This window comes from Orcinus orca, chromosome 14 (assembly GCF_937001465.1).
Source record: "Orcinus orca chromosome 14, mOrcOrc1.1, whole genome shotgun sequence".
NCBI lineage: Eukaryota > Metazoa > Chordata > Mammalia > Artiodactyla > Delphinidae > Orcinus > Orcinus orca.
In genome coordinates, this window is record NC_064572.1 from 65,246,898 (window position 1) to 65,259,449 (window position 12,552).

General features: G+C 45.0%; 2 protein-coding genes across 3 annotated transcripts in view; one reads left to right on the forward strand and one right to left on the reverse strand.

The window, feature by feature from the left end:
* NT5C2 (5'-nucleotidase, cytosolic II) overlaps positions 1–12,552 on the reverse strand; it is a 307,851-nt gene that overhangs the window by 124,306 nt on the left and 170,993 nt on the right. The window lies entirely within an intron of this gene.
* LOC117199930 (small integral membrane protein 30-like) lies at positions 6,108–6,491 on the forward strand. Its single transcript, XM_033421112.2, has one exon. It carries the CDS (start codon positions 6,208–6,210, stop codon positions 6,358–6,360), a length of 153 nt encoding a protein of 50 aa, XP_033277003.1. The 5' UTR covers positions 6,108–6,207; the 3' UTR covers positions 6,361–6,491.

The following is a 12,552-nucleotide window of genomic DNA, read 5'->3' on the forward strand; positions in this document are numbered from 1 at the left end:
GTCTGGGAAGATCCCACATGCTGCGGAGCGGCTAGGCCCGTGAGCCATGGCCACAGAGCCTGTGCATCCGGAGCCTGTGCTCCGCAACGGGAGAGGCCATGGCAGTGAGAGGCCCGCGTACCGCAAAAAAAAAAAAAAAAAAAAAAATGTGTTTGAAAACCACATGTCTAAGCTCTAGGGGACCTCTCAGAAGGCCTTTGCACAGACCCAGGTTCCAAGCTACAAGGACTTCCTGACCTTATCCAAAGTTCACTGCTTTCACAGTTGCTTACTTGCCAGGCTCTGTCCAAGAGCCATCTGCCCACTGCTTCTGCCAGTGGTGTTGTGGAAGGGCTCAAAAGAGATCACTGACAGCTGCTCAATACAGATCAGGCAGCTTAGTCCACAGGCAGCTTCTGGCTATGGAGTCAGAGGCTGAAAATAGATCATTACATGCCACAAAAGTCTGAAATTGCTTCTAACCAGGCAGCATGGTTTAGGGATTAAGAGCATGGACTCCAGAGCCAAACCCCCTGGCTTAGACTTCTGGCTCTGCTGCTAAGTAGCTGTGACCTTGGGCAAGTTTCTCAATGCCCTCACATTTCAGTTTCCTCATCTTTAAAATGGAAGTGAAGATAATAATAGCATGTACCTCAAAGGCTTGATGAGGATGAAATGAGATCATGTTTGTGCAGCACTTGAGACTGGGCTGGGCACCTAGGAGGCACGATGTAAATGTCTGTTAAATAAAACCAAAGTGGTTCTGCGAACTTATAGGCGGCAAAGCCCAGCTCCAGGCATTTTACTCATTTTACTGTTCAATTTTTACCACCGCCCTCGAGGTGAGGCGCTCTCTGTGGCCTCCCACGCCCCTGAAGAGTTGAGATCACATGGTCCTCCAAAATGGTGAGTGTTACCAAACTCAGGATTCCTTGGATCAATAACATTTCAAAAGCAATTTTGGGAATTCACGTAGGGTGGCTGTTTTAACTATGCCATTCAGGACATTAAAATAAACTGCTATCTACCATTACCACTATTTTATGAAAGGTAATTTTAAGACCAAAAAAAGTAGGGAAGACATAATCTCAGAAAAAAAAGACGGGGCTTTAAATTAAATTGAGCTTAGTTAAAAAAAAAAAAATCACTACCCTGTTCTGGTTTTTCCATTTCATCTTGAGCCAGTGGCCAAGGGCCAACCCCTGTCTGTGACCCAGCATTTGCATTTGACTAACAGTGCTCTACAGGCCCTTGTGAGTGTCCCTGAACACATGGGCCATTATAACTAAACACCTCCCTGAGTGTCCAAGCCTCAAAGCTAGTACTGAACACCCCAAACTGCAGAACTGAAGGCATTTGCTAATGATCCCATTTAACACTATAGCTATGCTCAGAGGCGAGGGATCACAGGGGAATTGGGCAGAGTTATGTCAGTTGTTCGCGGTAGCATTTGATGGGGCCTTTTAGAACCACAACTCCAACTCCAAGGAGCCAAGAAAGACTGAGCTACCTGGGTGTTTTAGATAAAACCTCAGTCTTTCCACCTGTGTTTCATTGCTCTCACACCACTACCACACTCACAACACTTCTGACACCACAGGTGTGGGGTTTTCCCCCACGCCAAGCAATTCTCTGTGACACACCAGGGTGTTCTACAATTTAACTCAATCCTGACACCATCTACTAGAGACAGCGTCAGATCCCACAGGTTAAGGGCTCAGTCCCACGAGACTGCCCCCTCCCTCCATCCCCACAACCAAGATTCAGATGCCAATCACAAATCGTAGGCCACCAGGATACCCACATCTTCTGTCTGACTTGGCTACAAATTGGAGGCTCCCATGACGTCTTTCTCCTTGGATTCAATTATTTGCTAGGGTAGCTCACAGAACTCAGAGACACACTTACTTACATTTACCAATTTATTAAAGGATACAGATGAACAGCCAGATGAAGAGATACATAAGGTGAGGTCTGGGAGGGTCCGAGCACAGAAGCTTCTGTCCCAGTGAATGCGGGGTGTATCACCCTCCTAGTACTTGCATGTGTTCACCAAACTGGAAGCTCCCTGAGCTCCATACCTTTGGGATTTTTAGGGAGACTTCATCACATAGGCATAGCTGGTCATTAACTCCACTACCAGCTCTTCTCCCTTCTTGAGGGAATGAGAGGCAGGGCTGAAAATTCCAAGCTTCTACTCATGGTTTGGTCTTTCCAGCTAGGTCATCCAGTCAGGTCATCCAGGAGCCACTCAGGACCCCACCCAGAGTCGCCTCATTAGAACAAAAAACACTCCCATCACCCAGGAAACTCCAAGGGTTTCGGGAGCTCTGTGCCAGGAACCAGGAGAAGAGACCAATATGTGTTTTCTATTATCTCACACTGGGTGTGCAGACATAGTGAGAGAGGCCAGCTTGGGGAGTCAGGACACAGGGGCTGTCATGCTGGTCCTGCTGCTAACCCAACCGTGTAATTTCTGGTGAAGTCCTCAACCATTTAGAGACTTGTTTTTCTCTTCTACAAAATGGGGGCAGTAATGCCTGCTTTGTATTTCTCAAGGTTGTTCTGGGAATCATATAAGTAATGGCTGTGAATGTGGTGTTAAAGCACCCTAAAGGAATGCATATTTGTGACTCTCAGCCTCCACCCCCTTCTAGTCAGGGCCCCAAGTTTCCCCACTAAGTTTACACCAAGGATCTTTCCCTCCAGCCTGACAAGGACTCCACAGTACAACATTGCAGGGTAGACTCCAGGGCCTTGGTTTAGAGCAGTGGGGTAAGGAGAAGCCAATTTTTTTCCTTCTCAGAGTTCTGGTCCCCCAGGTCACTCCAGGATGGAGGGAGCTGCTAAGTATAAACACTCAGGAATCCACAAATACTCTTGGAATTCCAGCTTAGTGAGCCTGTTCAGTAATGCTTCCTGCTAAACTAACAAAGAGTGATAGCAGAAGAATGCTGGGAGACATTCCATCCCCTGGCCTCCAAAGAATCCTGGCAGCTCCACTTGTTATATCAACGTGTTATATCTGGAAGAAACTTTAGATCAGTCGTTCTTAATTCTGGCTAAACATTAGAATCACCAGGGGAGCTTTTAAAAGATACCCTTGCCCGGCTGTACCTCACACCAATTAAATCAGCATATTTGGGAGAGGGACCTAGACATCAGTATTTTTAAAGCTCCCCAGATGATTGCAATGTGCAGCCTAGTTTGAGAACCACTGCTATAGAGGATCCAGGTCAAACACCTCACTTTACAGAAGGAAAAACTGAGGCCCTGGGAGTTTAAGAATTTTGTCGGAAGTCATACAACTGATTAGAGATTGAGACATCAATTCAACAAGTTGATGATAATAACAGCTCTTCTTTTGTTGAGCTTTTACTCTGGGCCAGAGTAAGCACCAAGCACCTTACAAATATAATGTCAATAAATCCTAATGATTTTATGAGAAAATTGAGACCCAGGGAGTTTAACTAGTTTTCTCAAGGTCAAAACAACTGAACAGTGGCAGAGATTCCAGTTCAATTGTTCAACTAAGTTTGAGCAGCACGCAGATGACAAGACAGGGATAGGGCCCTGCCCTTAAGGAATTTACAGTCTACCTGGAGGGACAGGACACAGGTGAGCCAACATTTAAAACACATTCTGATAAGTGTTACAGTAAAAGTCAACAATGGAAAGACAAGGAAGGCACCTAACTCTGGGAAAAGTCAAAGAAGTCTACTTAGAGGAGGGGATATTGAAGAAGTCTTAAAAGGTGAATGAAAGGTAGTTTAGTGAAAAACGAAGAGGGAGAGAAAGTGGAACCAGCCAGTGTAAAGAATGGTGAATGCTCAGAGCTATGCAGTAATTCATAGTGACTTGATAAGTATATTTGGGTGGAGCTATTGCCAAGAGGTGAGATTGAAGAAGTACAGAGACTAGATCATTAAGGAGTTTAAAAGAGGGAACCATAGCAGGATTATAAACGGACAGTGGAAGGATATAAATGTATGTATTTAAAAGGTTATTGGAGGATATGATACCAAAATCACAGGCAACAAAAGAAAAAACAGATAAAGTGGACTACATCAAAATTGAAAACTTCTGTGCATCAAAGTACACTCTTAACAGAGAAAAAGGGCAACTCATGCAATGGGACAACAAAAAACAATCTGATTCAAAAATGGGCAAAGGGGCTTCCCTGGTGGCACAGTGGTTGAGAGTCCGCCTGCCGATGCAGGGGACGCGGGTTCGTGCCCTGGTCCGCGAAGATCCCACATGCCGCGGAGCGGCTGGGCCCGTGAGCCATGGTCGCTGGGCCTGCGCGTCCGGAGCCTGTGCTCCTCAACGGGAGAGGCCGCAGCAGTGAGAGGCCCGCGTACCGCAAAAAAAAAAAAAAAAAAAAAAAAAAAAAAAATGGGCAAAGGACTTGAATCGATCTCTCTGCAAAGAAGATATACAAATGGCCAATAGACACATGAAAACATGTTCAACATCACTAATCATTAGGGAAATCCAAACCAAAACCACAATGAGGTATCACCTCATAGCCAGTAGGATGGCTATAATCAACAAAATAGAAAATAATAAGTGTTGATGAGAACGTGGAAAAATTGGAACACTTGTGTACTGCTGATGGGAGTGTAAAATGGTGCAGCTGCCGTGGAAGACAGTAGGGCAGTTCCTCAAAAAAGTAAAAATAGAATTACCATATGGTCCAGCAATTCCACTTCTGGGTATGTACCTAAAGGAATTAAATGCAGGGTCTCGGGCTTCCCTGGTGGCACAGTGGTTGAGAGTTCGCCGGCCGATGCAGGGGACACAGGATCGTGCCCCGGTCCGGGAAGATCCCACATGCCACAGAGCGGCTGGGCCCGTGAGCCATGGCCGCTGAGCTTGCGCGTCCGGAGCCTGTGCTCCGCAACGGGAGACGCCACAACAGTGAGAGGCCTGCGTACCGCAAAAAATAAATAAATAAATAAATAAAATAAAAGCAGGGTCTCAAAGAGATATTTGTCTACTCATGTTTATAGCAACATTATTCATAATAGCTGAAAGGTAAAAGCAACCCAAGTGACGAACGAATAAATAATCAAAATGTGGTGTACATATATACAATGGAACGTTATTCAGCCTTAAAAAGGAAGAAAATTCTGGTACATGTTACAAGGTGGAACCTTATTGTGGTAAGTGAAATAAACCACCGACAAAAGGACAAATACTGTATGAAGTACCTAGAGTAGACAAATTTACAGAGACAGAAAGTAGAATTATGGTTACCAGGAAGGAGCCAGGGAGATGGGTAACGAGAGTTACTGTTTAATGGGTACAGAGTTTCAGTTTGGGAAGATGAAAAAGTTTTAGAGGTGGATGGTGGTAGTGATTTCATAACAATGTGAATATACTTGATGCCACTTAACTGTATGGGTTAAAATGGTAAATTTTATGTTATGTGGATTTTACCACAAAAAAACTATGGCAATAGCATTAAAAGATTAGCAGGTGAAAACTCAATGAGGAGACCAGTTAAAAAGCTAATGCCCAGGGGCAAAGAACCCAATAAGAGCCTGATAATGTAAGACAGTGGCAGGGGAGACGTAGGGGACAGACACTAGAGATCTCTAGGAGGTGAGTGGCTAGCTAGATGGGGCGTCAGGAAGAATGAGGAGCCCCAAAACGCTATTCCCAAAGTCCTGACCTGAGGGAGTGGTGAACAGTGGTGTCCATCACCAAGACAAGGCCCACGGAGTTGGTGGGGGAGGAACAGGTTTCTGAGAAGGTGGTGAGTTCAGCTTTGAACAAGCTGAGTTTGAAGTACCTGGAGAATATCCAGGTGGCAATATCTTAAAGGAATCGGATACACTACAAATTGATCTCAGAAGGTTGGATATTTTTTTAAGTATGATAATAGTATTACGGTTATTTTTTAAAGTTTGTATCTTTTGTAGAAAATATGGCTGAATGGGGCAGGGCTGGCCATGGGGCAATGGTTGTTAGGGCTGAGGCATGGTACACAGAGATTCTTTATGCAATTCTGTCTACTCTGGGGACCAGTCAAAAATCACCATAATAAAAAGTTTAAAAAACAATAATAGCCCTGCTCGCCATTCCCGTAATGGCTGCTTCCTTGAAGGTGCTGTCATATGGAACCTCTTAGCCTCAGCATCCTGAACTGATAGAATTAAACAAATACCACTTTCTTTGAAACCTTCAGCCTTTAAGAACCAGTCACCTCAAGATCTCAACATCATGATCTCAGTTTCAACACAATTGTTCCTAGTTCTCTTTTCATTGCTTTTGGTGCTGCCTGTTGTGGAAGCAGTAGAAGCCGGAGATGCAATCGCTCTCTTGCTCGGTGTGGTTCTCAGCATTACAGGCATTTGTGCTTGTTTGGGGGTGTAGGCACGAAAGAGAAATGGACGGATGAGACTTTGAAGGGCCTCCTGAATCAAACCTTGCCCTGAAAACCTTTGTGCTATTGAGGTTCAAACTGAGTTTTGGTCACTGAAAGTTCCCAAGAAACAGTAAATAGGGTAGTTCATAGTCTTGGTTATTTCCCTATAAATAGGAACAAATTGATATACTATGTTAAATGGAAAACAAAACGTTTTCTTCACAACAAATAATGCACTGAAAAATGCCTTAGAAAGAAGGTCAAAGAAGTGAGATGGCTGAACTTTGCATATTTCATAGTTTCAGAATTCTCAATAGGAAGAAGAAAACTCTTGCCCAGAATCCTGGGAAATTGCCACTGTTTAAGTTATAATCACTGCCTCCTCCATCATTGAGGAGTCTTTTCTCCATATTTTTAATGGATTTTTGTGTTGTTATCTCCCAAGTTAATATTGTACCTAGATATTAAATACAGTTGGTCAAAAATTAAAACTTATGTCTTTGGGCTTCCCTGGTGGCGCAGTGGTTGAGAGTCCACCTGCCGATGCAGGGGACACGGGTTCGTGCCCCGGTCCGGGAAGATCCCACATGCCGCGGAGTGGCTGGGCCCGTGCGCCATGGCCGCTGAGCCTGCGTGTCCGGAGCCTGTGCTCCGCAACGGGAGAGGCCACAACAGTGAGAGGCCCACGTACTGCCAAAAAAAAAAAAAAAAAAAAAAAACCAAATCTCTTTGTGGGGGAAACGTTTAGAAAATGTATTCGATGTATCTAACGTTGAAATGGAGAAAAGATTTAATGTAAAAAAAATACTTTATATTGACATTGAAATGGAGAAGAGATATAATGTTTAACAAAACCAAAAAAATCTTTATATTAACTGGTAACATCTCCATGGTGAGAAGTACTATATATCAAATATAAACCCATTAGGTAAGTTAAAAAAATAATAATAATAAAGAGAGATGTAAACCTACAGGGCAGAGATAAAGACATTATTTTATTATTAACAATAATAATACAAAGGACTACCATTTAGGGAGTCTCTACTCTGTGGCAGGCACTTTGCTGAGCCCTTTGCATGCCTATGTTGTACTTTTCATGACAACTCTCATTTTACTAAAGTTCTGATGTCTTGCATACCAAGTGGCAAGCTTCAGATTATATGAGGTATATCAGAGGGAATGAATAAAACAAGAAGCTAGAAGGGCTAAACAAGGAAAGGTATGGACTGCTGACGTCTGAGAATAGGAAAAGGACCCCATAAAGACAGTGGTAGGTAGAGTGCTTTGCAAACCGAGGAAGAACAGAGATTCAAGAAGAAAGAAGTGGCTCCTTGTGTCAAATACCACACAAAGTGCAGGCAAAATAGCAACTAAAAACTGCTCAGTGAATTTTACAGTTAGGAGGCTGGGAGTACCTGGGGTCTTGGAAAGAACCACTAGAATGGTGGGGACAGAAACTGGGTTGGGAATGAGTGGGTAGCAAATTAGGCCTACTCTTGATAAGCTATGCTGTGAAGGGAACTTGAAAGATTGGTGTGATATTGTGATTTATAATAAGAAATATATATTTGGTCTTCATATGTTTCTGGCAGAGCTTCTAAAGCCCTTGGAATTTCCTAAGTGATGAAAGTGATAAAGATGTCTTTTGTTAATGAGGTCTCTTGGACCACACCTAAGGATGGGGCTGGCTGCCAGGAGGATCAACCATGTTTTTAGAGGGGTGGAAACTTTCCACGCCCCTGACCTCTGGGGATGGGAGAGGGGCTGGAGGTTGAATCAATCACCAATGGCCAGTGATTTAATCAATCACGCGTATACAATGAAGCCTCCATAAAAACCCAAAAGGATGGGGTTTAGAGCACTTCCAGGTTGGTGAACATCTCTTTCTATCTGGCTATCCATGAGTTATATCCTTTTAAAATAAACGGGTGATCTAATAAGTAAAATGTGTCTCTGAGTTCTGTGAGCCACTCTAGCAAATTAATCAAACCCAAGGAAGGAGGGGGTCATGGGAACCTCTGACTTACAGCCAGTTGGACAGAAGCACAGGGCACAACCTGGGCTTTCGATTGGCATCTGAAGGTAGGTGGGCAGTCTTGTGGGACTGAGCCCTTAACCTGTGGGATCTGATGCTATCTCTGGGTAGATAGGGTCGGAACTGAGTTGAATTGTAGGACACCAGCAAGAATTGCTTTGTGGTGTGGGGAAACCTCCACACAATCAGAATTGGTCCCAGACCTTAACTGACTAATACCTAGAGGAAGGTAGCCACAAAGGTGAGAGGAGCTTGACTGTGTTGATGTGTGGTAGGAAAACAGCAGGGGAGAGACTGAAGATGGAGGAAAGGGAGGTGACTACATGACGCAGTGCTGAGGGATCGGGAGGGATGCAGTCCAGCGCCCAGACGAGGGATTGCCTGGGATGGGAGGAGGGGCACCTCCCTGTGGAAGGGGAAGAAGAAAGGAGGCTACTTGTGGGTTGGGGCTTAGGAAAGAGATCAGGGAGTCATGATGTCAGAGAGCAGGTGAACTGGGAGTGGGGGAAGTGAGTAAGCTGAAGACAAGGAAGGTTTGGCCAGAGACTGGCATGGTGGCATTTCTGAGCTGAAGCAGTCATGACAAGGTCCGGGGTGTGCCTGGCTGAGGTGGCAGGTATGGCACTAGAGTTAAAAGGTCAAGAATTATGAGCTGGATGACCCTGAGGAACAGATCTGAAGTGGAGAAAAAGTCCGGTGAGTTCTATCCTCAAAGCCATCAGGAGAGAGCAGTTCCTTGGCTTAAGACAGAATCACATTTTGAGATTTAAAAAAAATAGTAATTCTAAGTCTTAACTCATGGCTAATCTAAACAGCTCTTGCCAAAACGTAAATCTGTAGCTTCCTCAAGAGTAGACCAAATATTTAGACCAAGAAACAGACTGAAACTGTGAAGCAGGAAACCTGCATGATTAATCCTGACTCTGTCAGTTACAAAATGGGTTAAATATAACTTTCTGAGTTAGACTGGAGCCTGGTCTCCATTCATTCACATTCATTCAGCAAACATGCTTTCTGTCTGCCAGGTACTTTGCTAGGTCTCGGGAATTCAAAAACGAATTATCTATGGTCTTTATGGAACTCACAAACAAGCAGAGGAACCAACCCTGACAGTATGAAAATTCTAGGGCAGAGGTAGGTAGAAAGTGCAGTGGGGTTGTGTGAGCACAAAGAAAGGAACCTAGATTTGGGGTGAAGGAGCACAAAAGAGCTAACGTGAGATAAACCTTAAAGAAGGAGCAGAGTGCACCAGCCTGGGAAGGATAGGAAGGGCATTCTAGGAAGAGAAACAGCATGAGAAAGGGCACTGAGGGCCCAGATAGTCATGAAATAACAATCTGGTTTGGCAGAGCAGTAGTTCTTAAATGGCAGTCTGCACAAGAATCAGCCTCGGTATCATTAAAAAGCAGGTTCCCAGGCCCCGGGAGCAATGGATCTGGTAGGCCTAGGAATCTGCATTTTTAAAAACAAGTGTGCTCGGGCTTCCCTGGTGGCACAGTGGTTGAGAATCCGCCTGCCAATGCAGGGGACACGGGTTCAAGCCCTGGTCCGGGAAGATCCCACATGCCGCAGAGCAACTAAGCCCGTGCGCCACAACTACTGAGCCTGCGCTCTAGAGCCCGTGAGCCACAACTACTGAGCCCGCGAGCCACCAACTACTGAAGCCAGCACTCCTAGAGCCCGTGCTCCACAACAAGAGAAGCCATGACGATGAGAAGCTCGCGCACAGCAATGAAGAGCAGCCCCCGCTCACCGCAATTAAAGAAAGCCCGCGTGCGGCAACGAAGACCCAACATAGCCAAAAATAAATAAATAAATTTATTTTTAAGAAAACAAGAAAACAAGTGTCCTCGATGCGTCTGAAGACAGTTCATGCTGCAAAACCCTGGGCTAAACGAAATTGAGCTATTTGTAATGAGGTGGATGGACCTAGAGTCTGTCATACAGAGTGAGGTAAGTCAGAAAGAGAAAGACAAATACCATATGCTAACACATATATATGGAATTTAAGGGAAAAAAATGTCATGAAGAACCTAGGGGTAAGACAGGAATAAAGACACAGACCTACTAGAGAATGGACTTGAGGATATGGGGAGGGGGAAGGGTAAGCTGTGACAAAGTGAGAGAGAGGCATGGGCATATATACACTACCAAACGTAAGGTAGATAGCTAGTGGGAAGCAGCTGCATAGCACAGGGAGATCAGCTTGGTGCTTTGTGACCACCTAGAGGGGTGGGATAGGGAGGGTGGGAGGGAGGGAGACCCAAGAGGGAAGAGATATGGGAAAATATGTATATGTATAACTGATTCACTTTGTTATAAAGCAGAAACTAACACCATTGTAAAGCAATTATACTCCAATAAAGATGTAAAAAAACCCTGGGCTATAGTACAGGGTACCTGGTGGGATGAAGGAGTGGGGGTTGTGATGAGGCAGAAATTTTGGTCAGGACCACATTGTGCTAAGGATGACAGCTCAATTTACAAGCAGTGAGGCATCTTTTGGGAGTGCCCTGATGACACCTGTTCTAGAAATCCCAGTCTGGAGATGGCACTGACAAGAGCCTGCAGAGAAGGAGGGTTCCATATCCAGACAAAACATGAAGGGCTTCTTCAAGGGAAAGTACATTATTTAGAGATGAAACCATAACGAGGACCCTGGTCCTACCACCCACTTATTAGCTGGGGGTGGCCAGGACATCCTCGGGCTCCTAGGAGACAAAACCTCCCCTCAGGAGACCTACAGTAACAGCCACGGTGGCCCACATAGTGTGCGCAGGCCTACGCAGAATCCAGGCTGCGGGACACTCCCTGTGGTTCTGAGGCCTGTGCTGAGTCACCTCTCACTGCAACAAGCTTCTCAGAGCCCCTGGGATCTTGCTTCACATGGTGCTGCTTGGATTCCCCTTGGTTTCCAGCCCAAGGAAGGAGAAAGAATAAATATCAGCCAAAGGTGTTGCTAAGGCTAGGTGTCCAGAGCCCCTCCCCTTGCCTCTCTCCCCACTCCCTACCCTAGAAGCTAGGATAAACAGCTGATTTCCCAGTTTCACGATCCTCTTGGCTGCTCCTGCAGAAAAAGGGCAGAGGCGAGCGCCTCTCAGAACAAACCCAAGGCTGGAAGGGACTTGATGACAACCTGTTTTCTGGGAGAGGCCCCAGGCTGGCTAATGTGAAGCTCGATCATCGCCACCCAGGCCTGGCCCCAGGGGCGGGGCTCTCACCCCCAGACTCCTTCTCAGGGTAACTTCCTGGCTGACTGACACAAAGGGTGACCTCGCACAAAACTACTCCTTTTCTTGGGCTTTGGCTTCCTCTGTAAAATGATGGAGTTGGACTCAAAGAAGCTTACCCAGTCCTATCATTCCTGGACTGATTGGGCTAAACTGATTGGGACAGAATATCCTCCCTCTAACGTGCCCAGGAGGGCCAGGAGCTATTTCAGGTACTCTCAAGACACATCGATCCATTTACTTATTATTTTCTGAACACACTACTATGTGCAAATAATAAGAACGGCCATCATGTTCAAGTGCTTACTATGTATCAGCATTATGCTAAGCATTTTACACTTCTTTGCCCATCACAACAACCCTAGGAAGAGGGTACTATTATTATCTTTATTGCATCAATGAGAAAATTGAGGCTCAGAGAGATTAAGTATCTTGCCCAAGAACATTCAGCTGGTAAAGCAGCAGAGCCCATATCCGCTCCAGGTCGGTCAGTTTCAAAGACCATGGCCTTTCCACTCCATCACACTTGAAAATGCTGGTCAAACAAGGATTAGTTAGGTGCAGATCATAGCCTATACTGGAGTTGTTGTGGAGGAGGGAGGGAGGAAGGACAGACCAAGTGATGAAATTATTTTATTTATTTTTTGGCCGCACGGCACAGCTTGCGGGATCCTAGTTCCCCCAGCCAGGGATGGAACACATGAGAGCGTGGAGTCCTAACCACTGGACTGTCAGGGAATTCCCGAAATTCTTTGTTAAATGGGAATAAGAATAGTACCTGCCTCAACTCGTGGTTGTGAGAATTAAATGATTAACACCTTCATAAGTGCTTTAAAAAGACAGCTACTAATATATAACATTAACTACTGTTATTAATGAATGTTTTAAAATTGTGGTAACATATACATAACATAAAATTTACCATTTTAACCATT

Bases quoted from the DNA above. Each gene is read 5' to 3' on its own strand.
- LOC117199930 (XM_033421112.2), top strand. From the start codon at position 6,208: ATGATCTCAGTTTCAACACAATTGTTCCTAGTTCTCTTTTCATTGCTT.